Consider the following 26,821-nt stretch of genomic DNA (forward strand, 5'->3'; position numbering starts at 1 on the left):
AACAGTATAACCTGTCCTGTCTGGAACTGAGAGGAGTAACAGTATAACCTGTCCTGTCTGGAACTGAGAGAAGGAACAGTATAACCTGTCTGGAACTGAGAGGAGTAACAGTATAACCTGTCCTGTCTGGAACTGAGAGGAGTAACAGTATAACCTGTCCTGTCTGGAACTGAGAGGAGTAACAGTATAACCTGTCCTGTCTGGAACTGAGAGGAGTAACAGTATAACCTGTCCTGTCTGGAACTGAGAGGAGGAACAGTATAACCTGTCTGGAACTGAGAGGAGTAACAGTATAACCTGTCCTGTCTGGAACTGAGAGGAGTAACAGTATAACCTGTCCTGTCTGGAACTGAGAGGAGTAACAGTATAACCTGTCCTGTCTGGAACTGAGAGGAGTAACAGTATAACCTGTCCTGTCTGGAACTGAGAGGAGTAACAGTATAACCTGTCCTGTCTGGAACTGAGAGGAGTAACAGTATAACCTGTCCTGTCTGGAACTGAGAGGAGTAACAGTATAACCTACATTGTTACTATGACAAAGACCAAAGCTGTCAGGAGTACCGTTGAGGACAGTGGTGTCTTTCTATCACAGTTCTTTTAAACAAATAAAATAGCTCTAAAAGTTGTTACAACAAGAAAATAAATACAAATGTTTTGTCCAATTACTGGTGGAGTCAACTAATAAAAGAATGGACGACCTGACCAGAGAGGTCCAGGTCCTGAAGAACAGTTTGCAGTTCTCCCAGGTTCAGATCGGTGAGGTGAAATAGGAGAACGACAAGATGACAGTAATCTGTAAGTCATTGAGAGAGGTCATCAGTTCTGTGTGTGAATCCATTATAACAATGACTGAGGAATCAGATTATCTCCAGGGATAATTAAGACGGAACAATATGGTTATGGATGAAATTTCAGAATCTCCACGAGACCTTGACGGAGTCTGAGGACAAAGTGAGGAAAATGAAATGAGAAATTGAAGATGGACCACAGGAAGATTGAGGTAGAGCGCGCCAACAGGATTGGAAAACCCACCACCGGCCCGGGTGACAGGCCCAGGCCGACAGTGATCAGATGCCTGAGGTTCAAAGACAAGGTAGTTGGTCTGGAAAGAGCCAAGATCTTGAGAGGAACATATATCTTCCTCAACGAGGACTATCCTGAAGCTGTGTGCCAGAAGAGGAAAGAACTGATCCCAGCCATGAAAGCTGCCAGAGCGTGTGGGGAAATTGCGTACATCCCCTACGACAGACTCATTGTACATCCTCCCTCCCAAAAGGGATGAGAGAGCCAAGTCTATGGGTTTGTAGCTTCAACCCCACAGCGCACACACACACACACACACACACACACACACACACACACACACACACACACACACACACACACACACACACACACACACACACACACACACACACACACACACACACACACACACACACACACACACACACACACACACACCAACTGATCAATGGACTGCTGAATGTGTGTTTTTCCTCTTGCTTTGTTTTCTCTTTTCCATGTGTCTATCTCTGATCAGCTACCCAGGAAAGGGCTGAAAATAGCCCATAGTCTTAGAAATAAGGTTAATGAAATCAATAACTTGTTAACATCAGATAACATTTATATATTAGCCATTTCTGAGACTCACTTAGATAATTCATTTGATGATACAGCAGCAGCAATACAAGGATATAACATATACAGAAGAGACAGGAATGCTTATGGGGGAGGTGTTGCTGTATATATTCAGAGCCATATCCCTTTAATGCTTAGATAAGATCTCATGTCAAGTGTTATTGAAGTGTTGTGGTTGCAGGTTTCCGGCTGCATGTAATAACACAAAAAACTTTCTGGGCTAATAATGTAAGAAATAACACACACAAAAGCAATACTTTCAAAGTTGCTTAGGAGCTGAAAGCAGAGCTGCCATATCTGTCGGCACTATCTTGTAGAAAGATTCAACTCCATCTTTCATCCAATCAGATGGCTAATTCATCACAAAACCATTTAATGTTTCCAATTATTTTATTGATTACTTCATTGGCAAAGCGGGAAAATGTAGGCAGGAAATGCCACACACGAACAGTGAGCCATCGTGCATAAAAAAACTAAAGTTAGAATTTTGTAAAGTTAGTGGGAGAGGTGGAGAAATTATTGTTATCGAGCAATAATGACAAACCTCCTGGCTTTGACAAATTAGATGGAAAGCTACTGAGGATGGTAGCTGACTCTATAGCCACTAATATCTGTCATATCTATAATCTGAGCCTAGAGGAAGGTGTTTGTCCTCAGACCTGGAGGGAAGCCAAAGCCATTCCGATACCCAAAAGTGATAAAGCGGCCTTTACTGGTTCTAACAGCAGACCTATCAGCTTGCTGCCAGCTCTTAGGAAACTGTTGGAAAGAAATGTGTTTGACCAAATAGAATACTATTTCTCTGTAAACAGATTGACACTTTCAGCATTTTTATAGAGAAGGGCACTCAACATGTACTGCACTGACACAAATGACTGATGGTTGATTGAGAGAAATTGATAATAAGAAGATTGTGGGAGCTGTACTGTTAGATTTCAGTGCAGCCTTTGATATTATTGACCATAACCTGTTGTTGAGAAAAAACTAGGAGCATTGTATGTGATACAAATCATTCCCTAAGCTCTAGCCCTCCGCTGAATCTGGTAATGAATGGTGTGGCTGTTGAACAAGTTGAGGAAACTAAATTACTTGGTGATATCTTAGATTGTAAACTGTCATGGTCAAAATATTGTTTTATTTTATTTAACCTTTATTTAACCAGGAAGGGCTCATTGAGATTTGAAATCTCTTTTTCAAGAGCGTACTGGCCAAGATAGGCAGCACCAAGTCATTACACAATTACAGATAGACAACATGAAAAACACATGAAAAAGTAATCTAGTAAAAAACATAGAATTCACAAGAGTATAACAAAATCAAAAACAGAAAATTAAAAACATTGACAAGTCAGGGAATCAGCCTCATAATCCTTAATCGGTGATTTAAAAACACCAATCGGGACAAGTTCTTCCAGTTTAAAAGTATTTTGTAAGGCGTTCCAAGACGATGGCGCAGAGGACATAAAAGCCCTTTTACCAAATTCAGTTCGGACATTTGGAACAGTTAGCAGGATGAAGTCATAGATTCAATGGTTGTAAAGATGGGGAGAGGTCTGTCCGTAATAAAGAGATGCTCTGCTTTTTCGACGCCACACTCCACAAAGCAAGTCCAGCTCTAGTTGTATCTCATCTTGATTATTGTCCAGTCATATGGTCAAGTCCTGCTAAGAAAGACTGCAGCTGGCCCAGAACAGAGCGCCACATCTTGCTCTTCATTGTAATCAGAGGACTAATATAAATATGATGCATACCAGTCTCTCATTGGCTAAGAGTTGAAGAAAGACTGACTGTGACACTTCTTGTTTTTATAAGAACATTTAATGTGTTGGAAATTCCAAATGATTTGCATAGTCAACTTACACGCAGCTCTGACACACACACTCACCCCACCAGACATGCCACCAGGGGTCTTTTCACAGTCCCCAAATCCAGAATAAATTCAAAAAAGCGTACAGTATTACAAAGAGCTATTATTGCATGAAAATCCCATCATATTGCTCAAATGAACAGCAAACCTGGTTTCAAAAAACAGATAAAGCAACACCTCGCGGCACAACGCCTCTCCCCTGTTTGTCCTAGATATTGTGTGTGTATGTATTGGTACTGTAATGTAGGCTATGTGAGATGCTTTTAAATGTATATGTAGTTCTGTCCTTGAGCTGTTCTTGTCTATTAATGTTCTGTATTATGTCATGTTGTGTGTGGACCCCAGGAAGAGTAGCTGCTGCTCATAAAACCCCTAACACCTGATTCCTTGCGTCCTATCCTCTCACTTCTTTCTCACTTCTTTCTCAAAATGCGTTGGAGGAGAAAGTCCAAGGTTGGTCTCCTCCGGTACATTTTGAGACCTAGTTGAGACCTAGTTGAGACCCAGTTATTCTTGTTTTTAGTAATATCCTGATGTGTTTTATCCTATCAGAATGAGCGTCAGTGCGAGTGTCTTGATGGGTACGTGGGGAACGGGCTCCAGTGTCTGGAGAAGGTGGTTCCACCCATCGACCGCTGTCTGGAGGAGAACGGAGGATGTCACCCCCAGGCCACGTGCAAGGACCTGCACTACCACAGTAAGAACTGACCTAAGACCTGCACTACCACAGTAAGAACTGACCTAAGACATGCACTACCACAGTAAGAACTGACCTAAGACCTGCACTACCACAGTAAGAACTGACCTAAGACCTGCACTACCACAGTAAGAAATGACCTAACACCTGCACTACCACAGTAAGAACTGACCTAAGACCTGCACTACCACACTAAGAACGGACCTAAGACCTGCACTACCACACTAAGAACTGACCTAAGACCTGCACTACCACACTAAGAACTGACCTAAGACCTGTTTTTCATGGTTCGGGCTAGGCCCCTTAGTTCCAGTGAAGGGAAATCTTAACACTACAGCATACAATGACATTCAAGACGATTATGTGCTTCCAACTTTGTGGCAACAGTTTGGGGAAGGCCCTTTCCTGTTTCAGCAGGACAATGCCATTGTGCACAAAGCGAGGTCTATACAGAAATGGTTTGTTGAGACCCGAGTGGAAAAACTTGACTGACCTGCACAGAGACCTGACCTCAACCCCATCGAACACCTTTGGGATGAATTGGAAAGCTGAATGCGAGCCAGGCCTAATCGCCCAACATCAGTGCCTGACCTCACTAATGCTCGTGGCTAAATGGAAGCAAGTCCCCGCAGCAATGTTCCAACATCTAGTGGAAAGCCTTCCCAGAAGAGTGGAGTGCATGACCATCTCCATGATTTTGGAATGAGATGTTGGACAAGCAGGTGTCCACATACTTTTGGCCATGTAGTGTATATACAGTTGAAGTCGGAAGTTTACATACACTTAGGTTGGAGTCATTAAAAATAGTTTTTCAACCACTCCACAAATTTCTTGTTAACAAACTATAGTTTTGGCAAGTCGGTTAGGATGTCTACTTTGTGCATGACACAAGTCATTTTTCCAACAATTGTTTACTGACAGATTATTTCACTGTATCACAATTCCAGTGGGTCAGAAGTTTACATACACTAAGTTGACTGCCTTAAAACAGCTTGGAAAATTCCAGAAAATTATGTCATGGCTTTAGAAGCTTCTGATAGGGTAATTGACATCATTTGAGTCAATTGGAGGTGTACCAGTGGATGTATTTCAAGGACTACCTTCAAACTTAGTGCCTCTTTGCTTGACATCATGGGAAAATCAAAAGAAATCAGCCAAGACCTCAGAAGACAATTGTAGACCTCCACAAGTCTGGTTCATCCTTGGGAACAATTTCCAAATGCCTGAAGGTATCACATCTGTACAAACAATAGTACGCAAGTATAAACACCATGGGACCACGCAGCCGTCATAACACAGGAAGGAAGGAGACGTGTTCTGTCTCCTAGAGATGAACATACTTTGGTGCAAAAAGTGCAAATCAATCCCAGAACATCAACAAAGGACATTGTGAAGATGCTGGAGGAAACAGGTACAAAAGTATCTATATACACAGTAAAACGAGTCCTATATCGACCTATATCAACCTGAAATGCCGCTCAGCAAGGAAGAAGCCACTGCTCCAAAACCACCATAAAAAAGCCAGACTACGGTTTGAAACTGCACATAGTGACAAAGATCGTACTTTTTTGGAGAACTGTTTGGCCATATTGACCATCGTTATGTTAGGAGGAAAAAGAGGGAGGCTTGCAAGCCGAAGAACACCATCCCAACCGTGCTTATCTGCAGGAGGGACTGGTGCACTTCACAAAATATATGGCATCATGAGGTTGGAAATGATGTGGATATATTGAAGAAACATCTCAAGACATCAGTCAGGAAGTTAAAGCTTGGTCGCAAATGGGTCTTCCAAATGGACAATGACCGCAAGCATACTTCCAAAGTTGTGGCAAAATGGCTTAAGGACAACAGAGTCAAGGTATTGGAGTGGCCATCACAAAGCCCTGACCTCAATCCCATAGAAAATTTGTGGGCAGAACTGAAAAAGCGTGTGCGAGCAAGGAGGCCTACAAACATGACTCAGTTACACCAGCTCTGTAAGGAGGAATGGTCCAAAATTCACCCAAATTATTGTGGGATGCTTGTGGAAGGCGACCCGAAATGTTTGACCCAAGTTAAACAATTTAAAGGCAATGCTACCATATACTAATTACTAATATTTCATATAATTACATATACTAATACTAATTGAGTGTATGTAAACTTCTGACCCACTGGGAATGTGATGAAAGAAATAAAAGCTGAAATAAATCATTCTCTATACTATTATTCTGACATTTCACATTCTTAAAATAAAGTGGTGATCATAACTGACCTAAACAGGGAGTTTTTACTAGGATTAAATGTCAGGAATTGTGAAAAACTGAGTTGAAATGTATGTAGTTTAAATGTGTATGTAAACTTCCGACTTCAACTGTATACACACACACACACACAGTACTCATTCAAGCATTTTTCTTTATTTTTTAAAATTTTATAGTCAATACATCACATCTATGAAATAACACATATGGAATCATGTAGTAACCAAAAGTGTTAAATATAAATATTTTTGATTCTAAATTTGAGATTCTTCAAAGTAGCCACCCTTTGCCTTGATGACAGCTTTGCACACTCTTGGTAATCTCTCAACCAGCTTCATGGGGTAGTCACCGGGAATGCATTTCAATTAATAGGTGTGCCTTGTAAAAGTTCATTTGTGGAATTTCTTTCCTTCTTAATGCATTTGAGCCAATCAGTTGTGTTGTGACAAGGTAGGGTTGGTATAAGGAATATAGCCCTATTTGGTAAAAGACCAAGTCCATATTATGGCAAGAACAGCACAAATAAGCAAAGAGAAACGACAGTCCATCATTACTTAAAGACATGAAGGTCAGTCAATCAAAGAACTTTGAAAGTTTCTTCAAGTGACAAAGTAGGGGTGGCATACAGAAGATGGTCTTTTAGCAATTCGGGCTAAGTCCATATCATGGAAAGAACAGCTCAAATAAGCACAGCAAAACGATAGTACATCATTACTTTAAGACATGAAGGTCAGTCAATCCGGAAAACGTGAAGAACTTTGAAAGTTTCTTCAAGTGCAGTCGCAAAAACCATCAAGCGTTATGATGAAACTGGCTCCCATGAGGACTACCACAGGAAAGGAAGACCCAGAGTTACCTCTGATGCAGAGGATAAGTTCATTAGAGTTACCAGCCTCAGAAATTGCAGCCCAAATAAATGCTTCAGAATTCAAGTAACAGACACATCTCAACATCAACTGTTCAGAAGAGACTGTGTGAATCAGGCCTTCATGGTCAAATTGCTGCAAGAAACCACTACTAAAAGGATACCAATAAAAAATAAGAGACTTGCTTGAACAAGAAACACAAGCAATGGACATTAGACCGGTGGAAATCAGTCCTTTGGTCTGATGAGTCCAAATGTGAGATTTTTGGTTCCAACAGCCATGCCTTTGTGAGACGCAGAGTAGGTCAATTGATGATCTCTGCATGTGTGGTTCCCACTGTGAAGCATGGAGGAGGTGGTGTGATGGTGTGGAGGTGCTTTGCAGGTGACACAGTCAGTGATTTATTTAGAATTCAAGGCACACTTAACCAACATGGCTACCACAGCATTCTGCAGCATTCTGCAGCGCTTAGTGGGACTATCATTTGTTTTTCAACAGGACAATGACCCAACACACCTCCAGGCTCTGTAAGGGCTATATGACCAAGAAAGAGAGTGATGGAGTGCTGCATCAGATTACCTGGCCTCCACAATCACCTGACCTCAACCCAATTGAGATGTTTTGGGATGAGTTGGACCACAGAGTGAAGAAAAAGCAGCCAAGTGCTCAGCATATGTGCGAACTCCTTCAAGACTGTTGGAAAAACATTCCAGGTGATGCTGGTTGAAAGAATGCAAAGCTACTTTGAAGAATCTAAAATATATTTTGATTTGTTTAACACATTTTTTGGTTACTACATGATTCCACATGAGTTATTTAATAGTTTTGATGTCTTCACTAGTATTGTACAATGTATAAAAAAATAAAAAAATAAATAGAGAAAACCCCTTGATTGAGTAGATGTATCCAAACTTTTGACAGGTACCGTACTACATACATTTTTTTACAGACAGACAGACACTATCATGCATTATCCTGAATGATACATGCATTATCATGCTGAAACATGGGGTGATGGTGGCAGATGAATGGCACTACAATGGGCCTCGGGATCTCGTTACGGTTTCTATGCGTTCAAATTGCCATCGATAAAATGCAATTGTGTTCATTGTCCTTAGCTTATGCCTGCCCATACCAGAAGCCCACCACAAACATGGGACACTCTGTTCACAACATTGACATCAGCAAACCGCTCACCCACACGAGATCAAATACTGTGTCCTAGTCAAAGCTGATAGCAACACTTAATTTTTTAAATTTAAATATTTACACACATGCTATACATGTGGTCTATGGTTGTGAGGCCGGTTGGACGTACTGCCAAATTTTCTAAAACGATGATGGGGGCAGCTTATGGTAGAGAAATTGACATTAAATTCTCTGGAAACAGCTCTGGTGGACATTCCTGCAGTCAGCTTGCCTATTGCACGCTCCCTCAAAACTTGAGACATCTGTGGCATTGTGTCTTTTGACAAAACTGCACATTTTAGAAAGTGGCCTTATTATTTTATTTATCCCACAAAGTGGAGCTTTTATTTCAGCTCCTGAAACATGGGACTTCACATGCGTTAATATGGCATCCTATTCCCTATGTAGTGCATGTAGATCAAATCAAATCAAACCTTGTCACATGCGCCAAATACAACAAGTGGACAGGGCTTACTGACCAGCCCTTAACCAACAGTGTAGACCTTACCGTGAAATGCTTAATTACAAGCCTTTAATCAACAGTGCAGTTCAAGGAGAGTTAAGAAAATATTTACCAAATATTTTTTAAAGTAACGACTTGGCGCTCCGGTACCGCTTGCCCTGCGGAGGCAGAGAGAACAGTCTATGACTTGGGTGACTGGAGTATCTGACCATTTTTTTGGGCCTTCCTCTGACACCGCCTGGTATAGTTGTCCCGGATGTCAGGAAGCTTGGCCCCAGTGATGTACTGGGCCGTACGCTCTACCCTCTGCAGTGCCTTGCGGTCGGCGCCCGAGCAGTTGCAGTACCAGGCAGTGATGCAAGCGGTCAGGATGCTCTCGATGGTGCAGCTGTAGAACTTTTTGAGGATCTGGGGACCCATGCCAAATCTTTTCAGTCTCCTGAGGGGGAAAAGGTTTTGTCGTGCCATCTTCACGACTGTCAAGGTGTGTGATAGATCGTTGGTGATGTGGACACCAAGGAACTTGCTCCACTACAGCCCCGTTGATGTTAATGGCGGCTAGTTCGGCCCGCCTTTTCCTGTAGTCCACAATCAGCTTTTTTGTCTTGCTCACGTTGAGGGAGAAGTTGTCCAGGCACCACACTGCCAGTTCTCTGACCTCCTCCCTATAGGATGTCTCATCGTTGTCAGTAATCAGGCCTACCCCTGTTGTGTCATCAGCAAACTTAATGATGGTGTTGGAGTCGTGTTTGGCCACGCAGTCGTGGGTGAACAGGGAGTACAGGAGGGGACTGAGTACGCATCCCCGAGGGGCACCAGTGTTGAGGATAAGTTTGGCAGACATGTTGTTGCCTATCCTGAGCATCTGGGGGCGGCCCGTCAGGAAGTCCAGGATCCAGTTGCAGAGGGAGGTGTTTAGTCCCAGGGTCCTTAGCTTAGTGATGAGCTTCATGGGCACTATGGTGTTGAACTCTGAGCTGTAGTCAATGAACAGCATTCTCACATAGGTGTTCCTTTTGTCCAGGTGGGAAAGGGCAGTGTGGAGTGCGATTGAGATTGCGTCATCTGTGGATCTGTTGGGGCGGTATGCGAATTGGAGTGGCTCTAGGGTATTCGGGAGGATGCTGTTGATGTGAACCATGACCAGCCTTTCAAATCACTTCATGGCTACCGACGTGAGTGCTATGGGGTGGTAATCATTTAGGCAGGTTTCCTTTGCTTCCTTGGGCACAGGGACGATGGTGGTCTGCTTGAAACATGTAGGTATTACAGACTCAGTCAGGGAGCGGTTGAAAATGTCAGTGAAGACACTTGCCCGTTGGTCCACGCATGCTTTGAGTACACATCCTGGTAATCCATCTGGCCCTGTGTCTTTGTGTATGTTGACCTGTTTGAAGGTCTTGCTCACATGGGCTACCGAGAGCGTTATCACACAGTCATCCAGAACAGCTGGTGCTCTCATGCATGCTTCAATGTTACTTGCCTCGAAGCGAGCATAAAGGGCATTTAGCTCGTCTGGGTATCCCTTTGTAGTCCATAATAGTTTCCAAGCCCTGCCACATCCGATGAGCATCAGAGCCGGTGTTGTAGGATTCAATCTTAATCCTGTACTGACGCTTTGATGGTTTGTCTGAGGGCATAGCAGGATTTCTTATAGGCATCCAGATTAGTGTCCCTCTCCTTGAAAGCGTCAGCTCTGGCCTTTAGCTCAATGCTGTTGTTGCCTGTAATCCATGGCTTCTGGTTGGGATATGTACGTACGGTCACTGAGGGGGATGACGTCGTCGATGCACTTATAGATGAAGCCAATGACTGAGGTGGTATACTCCTCAATGCCATTGGATGAATCCCGGAACATATTCCAGTCTGTGCTAGCAACACAGTCCTGTAGAGTAGCATCTGCGCCATCTGACCACTTCCGTATTGCACGCGTCACTGGTACTTCCTGCTTTAGTTTTTGTTTGTAAGCCGGAATCAGGAGGATCGAGTTAAGGTCAGATTTGCCAAATGGAGGGCGAGGGAGAGCTTTGTATGCTTCTCTCTGTGTGGAGTAAAGTTGATCTAGAGTGTTTTTCTCCTCTGGTTGCACATGTAACATGCTGGTAGAAATGAGGTAAAACTGATTTAAGTTCCCCTGCATTAAAGTCCCCGGCCACTAGGAGCGCCGCTTCTGGATAAGCATTTTATTCTTTGCTTATGGGCTTATACAGCTCATTGAATGTGGTCTTGGTGCCAGCATCGGTCTGTGGTGGTAAGTAGACGGCTCCAAAAAATATAGATGAGAACTCTCCTGGTAGATAGTGTGGTCTACAGCTTATCATAAGGTACTCTACCTCAGGCAAGCAATACCTCGAGACTTCTTTAATATTTGACATCGTGCACTTGCTGTTATTGACCAAAAAACACACACCCACCCCTCGTCTTACCAGAAGTGGCTTCTCTGTTCTGCCGGTGCATTGAAAACACCTCTAGCTCTATATTGTCATCCGTGTCGTCGTTTAGCCACGACTCTGTGAAACATAGGATATTACAGTTCTGAATGTCCCTTTGGTAGTATAATCGTAGACGTAGGTCATCCATTTTATTTTCCAATGATTGTTAGCAAGTAGAATTGATCACAGCGAGCGGTTACTTGCTCGTCTACGGATTCTCAAAAGCCTGATCTGCGTGCTTTTTTCCTCCGTCTTTTCTTCACGCAAATAACGGGGGTCTGGGTCTGTTCCCGGGAGAGCAGTATATCCTTCTCGTTGGACTCGTTAAAGGAAAAAGGTTCTTCCAGTCCATGGTGAGTAATCCGAGTCCTGATGTCCAGAAGTCGGCCATAAGAGACGGTAGTGTTGATGATTAACTACAGGAGAGTGAGACCAAATCATGGACGCTGGACAGAGTGGATTTCAGTTGTAACAAAAAGGCAGTTTATTGAGTCAAAAGATATCTTGTCCTGCAGTTTAACGTGCACGGACCTATTCATATAGCTCAGAAGGAGTTAGCTGAAAAAGGGAACTAGACAAAGGTTGTAGCAGATTTTATACATGGAATAATGTAGGTGGAGTCTTGTCGTGGTGGTCTTCTGACTGGTCCCGAAGAGTTGGAGGCGGGCCTGCTCCAGCCAGAGCAGGAGCCCCATTGGTGCACAGCAGAGTCCTCTGCTCTTGGCACCCGACCAGTAGAGGGGGGAGTGAGGTGTGTGTGTCCAGGAATCGTGAGATAAGGGGAACTGAAACTGGCAGTTTATGGCTGGGGCTAGGGTGCTTCCTGTTTGGACAGGGGTGCGTGCAATGACTTGAGTCAGGCGGCTTAATATATGTGCTTGATATATGAGCTATGTATATGAATATGTGTATATATGACAGTAGCAGCAACATTATGTACAAAATAAGTGACAAACAACACAAAAAAATAAAATAAAAAGTAGCACACTTCGGTGACGGGTCGTCAGATTGATCTTCCCAATTGTGTCAGGTTATTTATACATATTAAAGGAGAAGAGGACCAGAGGAGGAGAAGATGACTCAGCAAGATGACGTAGATGCAATACAGCAGTAGTAGTTCAATTTCAACAACAACTAAGAGCATTGAAGCGTGAGGCCAAACTTCTCTGAAGTTTTGGTCCAGTAGTTACTACGTCGTATCAACGTGACGCTAACACCTGCACACGCGCAGATACTCTGTGTGACTGCGTGTATAAACAGTCTTTAATAATCATCATAACACCAACCCCTCTTTTAAGCTGCTGCTACTCTCTGTTTATGATATATGCACAGTCACTGTAACTATACATTCATGTACATACTACCTCAATTGGCCCGACCAACCAGTGCTCCCTCACATTGGCTAACCGGGCTATCTGCATTGTGTCCCACCACCCGCCAACCCCTCTTTTTACGCTTCTGCTACTCTCTGTTCATCATATATGCATAGTCACTTTAACCATATCTACATGTACATACTACCTCAATCAGCCTGACTAACAGGTGTCTGTATGTAGCCTCTACTGTATTTAGCCTGTCTTTTTACTGTTGATTTATTTATTTACCTACCTATTGTTCACCTAATACCTTTTTTGCACTATTGGTTAGAGCCTGTAAGTAAGCATTTCACTGTAAGGTCTACTACACCTGTTGTATTCAGCGCACGTGACAAATAAACTTTGGTTTGATTTGATCTGCGGTGCTGCTCATGGCAACATAATTTTGCAGATTCTACCTTTAAAGTGATAGTTATTTCCATATTTATTAAGAGACCGTTTGTTCCTTTGTGTCGTCAGGTAACACTGCCGGAGTGTTCCACCTGCGTTCCAGTGCAGGGAAGTACCAGCTGAACTACACCGATGCTGAGCTAGCCTGTCAAGCTGAGGGGGCTACGCTCGCCACCTTCTCTCAGATGGCTGATGCACAACAGGTCAGAGGTCATCCTTTAAAATGAAATGAATGATGAAAATCTGGGATTCGAAACAACAAAGCAGTCACCCTGACACTTTTCATCAAAAGCTAAATATCATTACTTTAAAAAGTCCATACATTGATGTGCCAATCACAGACTGCCCATTTAACTCTGCAAAATTATACACTTGATTTAAAGTGTTACCAACTACTTGGTCAGTGGCTGTAGTTTGAAGTTGAACCAGGACATAATTAACTCTCAGCTACATGATACCGGTGATTGAAAGTGATAGTTCACTATTTAGAAGTTTTACAGTGGTAGTGTCCCAATTCTCCCCCTGTGCACTTGCACACTCCTGGTCAGTGGAAACTCCCAGGCTCCAGCCAATGCTTTTAAATCCGTGACGACCAGGAAGTGTACAAGTGCAGTTTTTAAGAGAAGGGCAGAGAATCGGGATGCACCCAGTAACTGTCTGATTGACACTCCACCGCTGATGTTGCAGTTCATGTTGTGTCTTTCTCTAGCTGGGAATGCACCGATGTGTTGCTGGATGGATACAAGGGAAGAAAGTGGGCTATCCAACCAGGTTTCCCTCGGTCAATTGTGGTGACAACCATGTTGGTATAGTGCTATACAAAGACCCTGTGGACCCCAGCAGCAAATATGACACCTTCTGTTACCGACTGTCAGGTAACACCATCAGCCAGGGTTGGGCTCCACTTACAGACTGTCAGGTAACACCATCAGCCAGGGTTGGGCTCCACTTACAGACTGTCAGGTAACACCATCAGCCAGGGTTGGGCTCCATTTACAGACTGTCAGGTAATACCATCAGCCAGGGTTGGGCTCCACTTACAGACTGTCAGGTAACACCATCAGCCAGGGTTGGGCTCCATTTACAGACTGTCAGGTAACACCATCAGCCAGAGTTGGGCTCCACTTACAGACTGTCAGGTAACACCATCAGCCAGGGTTGGGCTCCACTTACAGACTGTCAAGTAACACCATCAGCCACGGTTGGGCTCCACTTACAGACTGTCAGGTAACACCATCAGCCAGGGTTGGGCTCCACTTACAGACTGTCAGGTAACACCATCAGCCACGGTTGGGCTCCTCTTATAGACTGTCAGGTAACACCATCAACCAGGGTTGGGCTCCACTTACAGATTGTCAGGTAATACCATCAGCCAGGGTTGGGCTCTACTTACAGACTGTCAGGTAACACCATCAGCCAGGGTTGGGCTCCACTTACTGTTACAGATTTAATTTCAATTCCAGAAATTTCAGGAAGTACTGTACACTGAAATTCCAATTCTCCTCAATGCCAATCAATGTGGAATTGTGCTATTTACACTTTTTTTTAACACTACAAATGTAGTGGATCCCTGATCCCTGTTGTCATAAAGCATCTAAGAGTAGGAATGCTGATCTAGGATCAGGTCCCCCTATTCCATATGATAATGAAATTATGATTAGAAAAGAAAACAGATCCTAGATCAGGTTTATGAATATAGGCCTACCAGCAGTACTGTCTCCATTCTATCTTCATTTCATATCAGTATTTCAACAACATTTAGATGTGTCCTGTGGTACTGTGTATCACAACCCGTCTGTCTCCATGTAGATGTGTCCTGTGTATTACAACCCGTCTGTCTCCCTGTAGATGTGTCCTGTGTATTACAACCCGTCTGTCTCTCTGTAGATGTGTCCTGTGGTACTGTATATTACAACCAGTCTGTCTCTCTGTAGATGTGTCCTGTGGTACTGTGTATTACAACCCGTCTGTCTCCCTGTAGATGTGTCCTGCGTATTACAACCCGTCTGTCTCCCTGTAGACGTGTCCTGTGTATTACAACCCGTCTGTCTCCCTGTAGATGTGTCCTGTGTATTACAACCCGTCTGTCTCCCTGTAGATGTGTCCTGTGTATTACAACCCGTCTGTCTCTCTGTAGATGTGTCCTGTGTATTACAACCCGTCTGTCTCTCTGTAGATGTGTCCTGTGGTACTGTGTATTACAACCCGTCTTGTGGTACTGTGTATTACAACCCGTCTATCTCCATGTAGATGTGTCCTGTATATTACAACCCGTCTGTCTCCATGTAGATGTGTCCTGTGGTACTGTGTATTACAACCCGTCTGTCTCTCTGTAGATGTGTCCTGTGGTACTATATATTACAACCCGTCTGTCTCTCTGTAGATGTGTCCTGTGGTACTGTGTATTACAACCCGTCTGTCTCCATGTAGATGTGTCCTGTGGTACTGTGTATTACAACCCGTCTGTCTCTCTGTAGATGTGTCCTGTGGTACTGTGTATTACAACCCGTCTGTCTCTCTGTAGATGTGTCCTGTGTATTACAACCCGTCTGTCTCCTGTGTATTACAACCCGTCTGTCTCTCTGTAGATGTGTCCTGTGGTACTATATATTACAACCTATCTGTCTCTCTGTAGATGTGTACTGTATATTACAACCCGTCTGTCTCTCTGTAGATGTGTACTGTATATTACAACCCGTCTGTCTCTCTGTAGATGTGTCCAGTGTATTACAACCCGTCTGTCTCTCTGTAGATGTGTCCTGTGGTACTGTGTATTACAACCCGTCTGTCTCCATGTAGATGTGTCCTGTGGTACTGTGTATTACAACCCGTCTGTCTCTCTGTAGATGTGTCCTGTGGTACTGGGTAGTACAACCCGTCTGTCTCTCTGTAGATGTGTCCTGTATATTACAACCCGTCTGTCTCTCTGTAGATGTGTCCTGTGTATTACAACCCGTCTGTCTCCCTGTAGATGTGTCCTGTGGTACTATATATTACAACCCGTCTGTCTCTCTGTAGATGTGTCCTGTGGTACTATATATTACAACCCGTCTGTCTCTCTGTAGATGTGTCCTGTGTGTGTGGAAGTGGGTACGTAGGTAACGGGGACTTCTGTAACGGAGACCTGGCCAGTGTTGTGGCTACCAACTTAAACTACTCTGTATTCTACAATGTAAGTTTGTTGTTGTTTCATTCAGGACTAATCCTAAATTAAGATCCTCACATGCAACTCAGACTTAATTGTATTAATTCAAATTAAAGTACATTTGCAAACATTTACGGGTGATAATGGATCTCAAGTTAGAATTTGGCCCTATTTTATGAGTGCAAATATTGAACAACATTAAATTCTCTCTCCTGGTTGTAGATATTGTTGAAGTATGCAGGCTCGTCTACAGAGGGAGAAGTTCTGTTGGACTTTCTGTCCAGCAGTTCATCCTATGCCACTCTGTTTGTGCCAGTCAACGCTGGGTTCTCTGAGAATGAGGTGATTTTATGTTAACGTCTGAAATCATGGAACAAAAAAAAATAGACATTTTTACTTACTTTTTACCTGTAAATTCATGTATTTTGTGTCATTTAAAAAGGGATAGTTCACCTAAATTACAAAATGCCATGTTGGTTTCTTTACCCAGTGAGAAGTCTATGTACAAGCTATGACAGTAATCCATGCTTTGGTTGAGGTTCCCTGGCACGGTTTTCAAATGCTAACGTTTTAGCATTAGTGGCACAAATCCCATTCAAGTCATTTTTTGCACATCATGTCCAAATCATCTATGTGACTTGTGAGCTTCAAAATCAATGATATATTGATGATTTTGGACATTATACCGGTCCCATGACTTGAATGGGATTTGTTCTTACTGGGTAAAGAAACTAATATGTAATTTTGTAATTTAGGTGAACTATCCCTTTTTTTTTTTTTATGTTTATATAATGATGTATAATTTTGTCTTAGTCATTTGATGTATAGTTTTCTTGGCTGTATGTAGACCTTATCAGACCGGGATGTGGAGTACCATATCTCCACTAACAACAGCATTACGTTCTATGAGGACCTGAAACACGATGGAGTCATCCCTTCCAGACTGGGATATAACCTCTCAGTGGTCATTTCCCCCAGCAACATCACACAGCAGAACCAGGTGAGTGGACCGGACTGTTACAAATGTCCAGGAGCTGGTTGTGCAATTCAAACAAGTCTTTACTCCAGATCAACATGTTACTAATAACTTGTAAAAAAAATATATTAAAAAAATAGTAATAATAAACAAAACAATTAAGTGTATAATATCATACATTTCTTAAAGCAACAATTAATTTCATGGATGTTTTGATTTGGATGAAGTGATTCTTGATTTTGTGTGTGTGCCGGTTGTTTCTCCACAGGAGCCCCAGACGTTCAAGCTAGTGAACCGGAGGCTAGTGTTGACCTGGGACATCCCAGCCTACAATGGAATTATCCATGTCATAGAGGGCCCACTCAGAGCCCCGCCACTACCAGTGAGTTAGTTAAGCAGTTGAGTGAAGTTGTACCCTAGATGCTGATCTTGGATCAGTTTGACATTTTCCCCACTAATGGTTAAGGTTGGGGAATGTGATCCTAGATCTGTAACTAGGGGAAACTTCAGACCATTATAACAATCCTAATTCATTGCAAATTCCACCCTATTTCAGAGCCACACAAGGAGTCTCTGGTCAACAGTAACACACTGCATTATGGGAGAATAGGGTCTCTGGTCAACAGTAGCACACTGCATTATGGGAGAATAGAGTGGCTTTGTCCCTTCTAGTAATTATATTTCTATGATTATCATTCCAGGTGCACCATGCCCAGTCATCAGGCCACGCCCACGGGGGCGGGACTGTGGCCACCTCCATCCTGGTCACCTGTCTGATAGTCTGCGTCATCGCTGGCCTCACCTATTACGTTTTCAAACACAAGAATGACGCCTTCCGCTTCCACTACTTCAAGGTAACAAGTCCTTCCAACACTACTATAGACCAGGCCCATTGGGCCCACAGGGCTCTGATCAACACCACCATAGACCAGGCCCATTGGGCCCACAGGGCTCTGATCAACACCACTATAGACCAGGCCCATTGGGCCCACAGGGCTCTGATCAACACCACTATAGACCAGGCCAATTGGGCCCACAGGGCTCTGAGCAACACTACTATAGACCAGGCCCATTGGGCCCACAGGACTTTGATCAACACTACTATAGACCAGGCCCATTGGGCCCACAGGGCTCTGATCAACACTACTATAGACCAGGCCCATTGGGCCCACAGGGCTCTGATCAACACTACTATAGACCAGGCCCATTGGGCCCACAGGGCTCTGATCAACACTACTATAGACCAGGCCCATAGTTGTATTGTATTTGACTTGTCTATCAGCGTGGCACGTTTTGTGTTTGTTTTTTTGTGGACACCAGGAAGGGGTCAGCTGCTGCTGCTGCAAAAAAGCTCATGGGGTTTTTAACAAACACATTTTACACATTTGACATTCACCGAATAACAATAGCCAGAAATCCAGTCTGTCTATGCCAACACTCCACTCCTTGTCAAGCTAAACACTTCTTGTTGCCATGACAAGGAGTAGCAATGGAGGGGGGAAACTGAAAACTAGCTGTTATTGGCAGAGATGTTTGTAACTCTTTCTAATTGGTCTATTAACTCATACATACAGTGGGGCAAAACAGTATTTAGTCAGCCACCAATTGTGCAAGTTCTCCCACTTAAAAAGATGAGAGAGGCCTGTAATTTTCATCATATGTACACTTCAACTATGACAGACAAAATGAGAAGAAAAAATCCAGAAAATCACATTGTAGGATGTTTTGAATGAATTTATTTGCAAATTATGGTGGAAAATAAGTATTTGGTCACCTACAAACAAGAAAGATTTCTGGCTCTCACAGACCTGTAACTTCTTCTTTAAGAGGCTCCTCTGTCCTCCACTCGTTACCTGTATTAATGGCACATGTTTGAACTTGTTATCAGTATAAAAGACACCTGTCCACAACCTCAAACAGTCACACTCCAAACTCCACTATGGCCAAGACCAAAGAGCTGTCAAAGGACACTAGAAACAAAATTGTAGACCTGCACCAGGCTGGGAAGACTGCATCTGCAGTAGGTAAGCAGCTTGGTTTGAAGAAATCAACTGTGGGAAAAAGTATTAGGAAATGGAAGACATACAAGACCACCGATAATCTCCCTCGATCTGGGGCTCCACGCAAGATCTCACCCCGTAGAGTCAAAATTATCACAAGAACGGTGAGCAAAAATCCCAGAACCACACGGGGGACCTATTGAATGACCTGCAGAGAGCTGGGACCAAAGTAACAAAGCCTACCATCAGTAACACACTACGCCGCCAGGGACTCAAATCCTGCAGTGCCAGACGTGTCCCCCTGCTTAAGCCAGTACATGTCCAGGCCCGTCTGAAGTTTGCTAGAGAGCATTTGGATGATCCAGAAGAAGATTGGGAGAATGTCATATGGTCAGATGAAACCAAAATATAACTTTTTGGTAAAAACTCAAACTCGTCGTGTTTGGAGGACAAAGAATGCTGAGTTGCATCCAAAGAACACCATACCTACTGTGAAGCATGGGGGTGGAAACATCATGCTTTGGGGCTGTTTTTGGGATGAGATGGAAAGGGCTGGTCACAGCATGAATATACCGCCGACCAATCTGCAGCAACTGCGAAATGCCGTTGCGTCAGCATGGACCAGCATCCCTTTGGAATGCTTATGACACGTTGTAGAATACCCCGAATAATTCAGCCTGTTCTGGAGGCAAAGGATGGTCCAACAAGAAACTAGATGGGTGTACCTAATAAACAGTCTGGTGTGTATACGAAACACAGGGGAATCACATTTTTAACTGTACTGTGCCTTTAAGTGTGACTGGGGACCCCTCTGAGCCGGGTTTCTCTAGATTTCTTCCTGGCCACTGTGCTCTCACTTCTGCTTGCTCTTTGGGATCGTGTTGTGGAAGAATCAGAATTTGTTGGTAACATATGTAAGATGTTTTATATTCATCATATGTTTGTAAATTACTTCTCATCAAGAATGTTATTTTTGTATAATACTGTGGCAGGGTTGCAGTATCTGTTCTATGTCAAGACTAAGTTGCATGGGCCGCAGAGAGGGGAGAGGTCAAGGGGTCATCATGTGTAAACATATCTTTTGCTCCACTGTGTTTGTGTGCCAGTTCACTCCCTACTTTTCCCATCGGGGAAAGGAGGATGGCAGTGTCTGGAATCATTCTATCCTCTCCGTGAGTTTGTCCAGGATTGGTTGTATTTAGAATTGGTTGTATCTAAATGACAATTTGATATATGCCTGTTGATATGGAGGATTGGTTTATGGTTCTGGGGTTTGAGAAAGGAGACAAAGCTGAACGATGAATTATGCCGATGCTGTCTTATCCTGTGTGTGTCTTTGCTATAAAGGACCTCATTTGAAATGTGGAAGGGGCTCTCAGAGAATTCATTTGATAGACACTGAATTGTCTGAGAGTCACAGGATTGTGATAGAGCTGATATAATTAAAAGATGGACTTTGATAACTAACTCTGACTTGTGTTGTGGTTTGCTCCCATGATTTGGTAAATAGAGGAAATTTCTACGACAATCGAGGCCAGGTTACTGTAGAGCACTTTGTGACAACTGTTGATGTAAAAACCCACTGGACACAAACTGGAAGTCATCAACTGTTATGGTACTATTTAGGCCCATATATCATTAGGGAAGTCATCAACTGTTATGATACTAGTTAGGCCCATATAACATTAGGGAAGTCAACAACAGATATTGTTTCAATTCAACCCAGGGTTCTACTAAAATATAGGCTTAGTGTTTCAGGCTTTGGCAGATTTCAAATATAATCTTCAAGTTAATATGTTGGATATGCGTCTCTATCTCAACCAAAAATGCATTTAAAGTTTGATTTGATTTAGTCCTATTCGTCAAGTTGAATTTTTGGTTAAGATGGAGACGTGAATCAAACATATCAATTGTCCATTTGGATTTTGGATTGGGTTTGGTTGCGTGAGTTTGTTTTTACAGGGACAGTGCACATTAACGTTTCAGTAAAAGTGCCCGTTTAGCCAGCTGGCTAATTTTCAACCGCAGTCCCTGGGCAGGTTATTAAAACTATTCCAATAACAATACAGACCAATATATTTTTTAGATATTATACAAATATCAAGATATTTGGATGCGTTGACAACTAAACACAATTCAATATCACTTTTGAAATACAGTAAATAGCCTGTTAACTTGTGGAAGTTAAGAAATGATGTTGGATTCACGTCCAATAAGAATAGGATTCAGCCAGTGGCTCAGATGAAACTGTCCAAGCATTAGACGCATCTCCTTTAAATGGTTGATATTTGGTTGCGTTGACAACCAAACACAAATCAATATTGCTTTTGTAATACAGTAAACATTCTAACATTAGACTCTCTTACAAACTAATGTAACACTATTTATTTATTCCAACTTAAAATTAATAAATTCATGGCCACATTGTGGTTACTGTAACTATAAATGTCTTATGTAATTATAGATTTTTTAAATTATTTTTTTTGACGTAATTGACCCTTTATTTAACTAGGCGAGTCAGTAGAAAGCGTTCAAGATGCCGTGTAAAGGTTGCAGGTCTGTGGAGAGCTTCACTATTGCTGTAATAAATCTGTGCAGAATCTGGAACAGCGCTGATCACTTTTAATGGAATCTCAACTCCAATCCAGGTCATTTGGTTATGCTATTAGATGGAGCACAGTGATAATAGATTGAGGCATGGATTCAATCAGATCCGCATAGCAGATGTTTTGGCGGTGTTGGAGGTTTAACTGCGATATGAGCCGACATATCGGCGGGCGGCTGCTCGTCCCCAACCATTCCCTTTCCTTGTCCCTGCTCCATTAGAAAGGCTACCACGTTAGAAATAAAGGCTACCACGTTAGAAATAAAGGCTACCACATTAGAAATAAAGGCTACCACGTTAGAAATAAAGGCTACCATGTAGGAAATAAAGGCTACCACGTTAGAAATAAAGGCTACCATGTTGGAAATAAAGGCTACCACGTTAGAAATAAAGGCTACCATGTAGGAAATAAAGGCTACCACGTTAGAAATAAAGGCTACCATGTTGGAAATAACGGCTACCACATTAGAAAGAAAGGCTACCACATTAGAAATAAAGGCTACCACGTTAGAAATAAAGGCTACCACGTTAGAAATAAAGGCTACCACGTTAGAAATAAAGGCTACCACGTTTTTAATAAAGGCTACCATGTTGGAAATAAAGGCTACCACGTTAGAAATAAAGGCTACCACATTAGAAATAAAGGCTACCACGTTAGAAATAAAGGCTACCACGTTAGAAATAAAGGCTACCACATTGTAAATAATGGCTACCACGTTAGAAATAAAGGCTACCACGTTAGAAATGAAGGCTACCACGTTAGAAATAAAGTCTAGGCTACCACATTAGAAATAAAGGCTACCACGTTAGAAATGAAGGCTACCACGTTAGAAATAAAGTCTAGGCTACCACATTAGAAATAAAGGCTACCACGTTAGAATTAAAGGCTACCACGTTAGAAATAAAGGCTACCTCGTTAGAAATAACGGCTAGGCTACCACGTTGGAAATAAAGGCTACCACGTTGGAAATAACGGCTACCACGTTGGAAATAACGGCTACCACGTTATAAACAAAAGCTACCACGTTAGAAATAAAGGCTACCACGTTGGAAATAAAGGCTACCACGTTAGAAATAAAGGCTAGGCTACCACATTAGAAATAAAGGCTACCACGCGTTAGAAATAAAGGCTAGGCTACCATGTTAGAAATAAAGGCTACCTCCTTATTTGGCTCATCGTGCTCTAGCAACTCCTTGTGGCGGGCCGGGGGCCTGCAAGCTGACCTCGGTCGTCAGTTGAACAGTGTTTCCTCTGACACATTGGTGCGGCTGGCTTCTGGGGTAAGTGGGCGGGTGTTAAGAAGCACGGTTTGGCGGGTCATGTTCCAGAGAACACATGACTCGACCTTCGCCTCCCGAGCCAGTTGGGGACTTGCAGCGATGAGACAAGGTCATAATGGGGGAATAAATGAAAGCACAGTGATAAATCAAATGTATTTATATAGCCCTTCTTACATCAGCTGATATCTCAAAGTGCTGTACAGAAACCCAGTCTAAAACCCCAAACAGCAAGCAATGCAGGTGTAGAAGCACCTGTAAAAGCACACATTGAGAATTTGCCTGTCTCTGAGTGGGTGAATCAAGGTCACCCACATTTCCACGTTGAAATGACACGGTATGCCCAGATAAAGGGGTTTTCTAAAAACAGATTTGATTGACTGACATGTCTTGTCTCCCATGGTGACAGAATGAAGAGGGGGATAAGCCTGCTCTGGTGTCTATTCCCAACCCGCTCTACAGCGGTTACAGGGCCTTCAACCAACCCTTTGGTATCAATGAACAATGTGTAAGTCTCAATAATGATGTGTTATATCTCAATAATGTTACTGATCAATGTACAAGTGTAAATGTTATATCTCAATAACACAACTGATCAATATGTAAGGCCAGGATTCAATCTGATCCCGCCTGTCAACAACGCTATATTTAAAGGTAATTACTGATTGAGGCACGTAGTGTGGATGCAGTCTGTGAAATGTGGGAACATTGCCTTTAAAAGCTGCGTTGTCAACAACCCGAAATCAGATTGAATGTTGACCTAAGTCAATTTTATATCTCAGTTTTTATCTCAAACACGCTTTATTTTAACCTCATTGGATTTACTCTTAAATCCAAACTTCTGCCTTCTGTGCTCTTGAGCCAAAAGGGGTCCCCTGAATGGACAGAAATACTGTTCAGAAATAACCTCAGGAGTAATCATCTAGCCTAATGGTTTAACATATTCTTTCCCTGTCTAGGAAGAGGCAGAACCAGCAGCAGAACCAGCAGAACCAGAAGAACCAGTTCCTCGACTACTGGATTTATGAGAACTCTAACAACATTATGTGGGCACTAAGAAAGGGCTGGAGTGAATTGACTTTCTGCATTTGAACAAACTATGCTGGGAATGTGTAAATAAAATATGACCTAGGCCTATATTTTCCAAAGACAATGGCTGGGATTCTATCTGTAGAATGCTATCTGTGCTTTTTAAAGGAAATGGCTGGGATTCTATCCATAGAATGTTATCTGTGCTTTTTAAAGGAGATGGCTGGGATTCTATCCATAGAATGTTATCTGTGCTTTTTAAAGGAAATGGCTGGGATTCTATCCATAGAATGTTATCTGTGCTTTTTAAAGGAGATGGCTGGGATTCTATCCATAGAATGTTATCTGTGCTTTTTAAAGGAGATGGCTGGGATTCTATCCATAGAATGTTATCTGTGCTTTCTTTTTAAAGCGGCGATGGCATTACTGGCAAACACTATTAGAATTTACCTTAAAATATCAAACTTGTTAAACCGAGACCTCCTTTAAAAAGGCGCATTGCCAGCAGTCCTATGCGTTATTCTAACTACATGCTTTGAATTTAATCCCGGGCTAAACTCGGCAGTAGGTCTGTTTCCCCAAAACAATGTTAAGGGTCTAGGATTAGGCTGTTCAGAACTGGGTTGAAGACTCGACCCTCCACACAGAAACAACACTGATGCAAAACGCCAGGCATGTTTATATGACACTGCATTAAAATATTCCTTCAATGCATCCCTTGTATAGATTATTGGTCATTATTTGATGGTATAAATTCTGTTACTACAACAATAACCATTTATACATATGAACTCCCTTTCACCCAACAATACAATTTTTCATTTAAATGTGATTTTCCCCAGATTCATTGTTTTTTTAGATTTAAGATGTATTATACAACACATACCAGATTAGTTTTTTCTATATATGTTAATCTACTGGACTGACACCATTAGAACCTGAAGTTCACGTTTACCCGACTTTAGTAGAAATCCATTTTTAATTCTAAAATGTCACCTCAGCTGCCCTTTAAAGCCGCAAACCTTCTCAAAGGGGGAGCTCCAAGCTCCACCCCCAGCGCTCTGCTCCTCAGAGGGAGCTCCACCCCCAGCGCTCTGCTCCTCAGAGAGAGCTCCAAGCTCCACCCCACAGCGCTCTGCTCCTCAGAGGGAGCTCCACCCCCAGCGCTCTGCTCCTCAGAGGGAGCTCCAAGCTCCACCCCACAGCGCTCTGCTCCTCAGAGGGAGCTCCACCCCCAGCGCTCTGCTCCTCAGAGGGAGCTCCAAGCTCCACCCCCAGCGCTCTGCTCCTCAGAGGGAGCTCCACCCCCAGTGCTCTGCTCCTCAGAGAGAGCTCCAAGCTCCACCCCCAGCGCTCTGCTCCTCAGAGGGAGCTCCAAGCTCCACCCCACAGCGCTCTGCTCCTCAGAGGGAGCTCCACCCCCAGCGCTCTGCTCCTCAGAGGGAGCTCCAAGCTCCACCCCCAGCGCTCTGCTCCTCAGAGGGAGCTCCAAGCTCCACCCCCAGCGCTCTGCTCCTCAGAGGGAGCTCCAAGCTCCACCCCCAGCGCTCTGCTCCTCAGAGGGAGCTCCACCCCCAGCGCTCTGCTCCTCAGAGGGAGCTCCACCCCCAGCGCTCTGTTCCTCAGAGGGAGCTCCACCCACAGCGCTCTGCTCCTCAGAGGGAGCTCCACCCACAGCGCTCTGCTCCTCGGGAGCTCCAAGCTCCACCCCCAGGACTCTGCTCTCACAAAGCAGTGCACCCATCCCCCCCAGAATGGAGGGAAGAGAAGGGGAGAGGGAGATGAGCCGGGCTGCAGTGTTGGCGGGAGCAGCATGGAAATGGTTCAATATGAATGGATAAAGCATCACCTTAGTCATCCCAGCAGATTGACCTTTGTCAGATGGCTGCTGGGATGACGAACAAGATTGACAGTGGAAACTGATCTTTAAAAAAAAATTGATCGATCGAAATGTAAAGATATTTTCCATTGAGCTGACACACTACATGACCAAAAGTGTGTGGACACCTGCTCGTCAAACATTTCATTGCAAAAGTCATGGGCATTAATATGGAGTTTGTCCCCCTTTGCAAAAATCATGGGCATTAATGGGCCCTTTGCTGCTATAACAGCCTCCACTCTTCTGGGAAGGCTTTCCACTAGATGTAGGAACATTGCTGCTATAACAGCCTCCACTCTTCTGGGAAGGCTTTCTACTAGATGCTGGAACATTGCTGCTATAACAGCCTCCACTCTTCTGGGAAGGTTTTCCACTAGATGTTGGAACATTGCTGCTATAACAGCCTCCACTCTTCTGGGAAGGCCTTCCACTAGGATGTTAGAACATTGCTGCAGGGACTTGGTTCCATTCGGCCACAAGAGTATTAGTGAGGTCGGGTACTGATGTTGGGTGATGAGCCCCGGCTCGCAGTCAGCCTTCCAATTCATCCCAAAGGTTTTCGATGGGGCTGAGGTCAGTCAAGTTCCTCGCTTTGTGCACGGGGGCATTGTCAGGCTGAAACAGGAAAGGGCCTTCCCTAAACTTCTGCCACAAAGTTGGAAGCACAGAATCATCTAGAATGTCATTGTATGCTGTAGTGTTAAGATTTCCCTTCACTGGAACTAAGGGGTCTAGCCCGAACCATGA

The 26,821-nt window shown here is 43.3% G+C and overlaps 1 protein-coding gene across 4 annotated transcripts in view; it reads left to right on the forward strand.

The window, feature by feature from the left end:
• Window positions 1-24,909, forward strand: part of stab1 (stabilin 1) — a 148,257-nt gene extending 123,348 nt beyond the window's left edge. For 2 of the 4 annotated variants that reach the window (XM_036950975.1, XM_036950974.1), the window contains exons 60-69: window positions 4,060-4,204; window positions 13,232-13,365; window positions 13,872-14,037; window positions 16,228-16,334; window positions 16,530-16,649; window positions 17,155-17,307; window positions 17,552-17,665; window positions 17,985-18,137; window positions 23,576-23,674; window positions 24,126-24,909. In XM_036950975.1, the coding sequence (XP_036806870.1) occupies window positions 4,060-4,204; window positions 13,232-13,365; window positions 13,872-14,037; window positions 16,228-16,334; window positions 16,530-16,649; window positions 17,155-17,307; window positions 17,552-17,665; window positions 17,985-18,137; window positions 23,576-23,674; window positions 24,126-24,194 (1,260 nt within the window). In that variant the 3' untranslated portion in view covers window positions 24,195-24,909. Of the gene's footprint in view, window positions 1-4,059; window positions 4,205-13,231; window positions 13,366-13,871; window positions 14,038-14,924; window positions 16,208-16,227; window positions 16,335-16,529; window positions 16,650-17,154; window positions 17,308-17,551; window positions 17,666-17,984; window positions 18,138-23,575; window positions 23,675-24,125 lie in introns of those variants that run through there. The other 2 variants (XR_005037113.1, XM_036950976.1) reach the window with 2 other exon arrangements.
• The last annotated feature ends 1,912 nt before the right edge of the window (window positions 24,910-26,821 follow it).

This window comes from Oncorhynchus mykiss, chromosome 17 (genome assembly GCF_013265735.2).
Source record: "Oncorhynchus mykiss isolate Arlee chromosome 17, USDA_OmykA_1.1, whole genome shotgun sequence".
Lineage (NCBI taxonomy): Eukaryota > Metazoa > Chordata > Actinopteri > Salmoniformes > Salmonidae > Oncorhynchus > Oncorhynchus mykiss.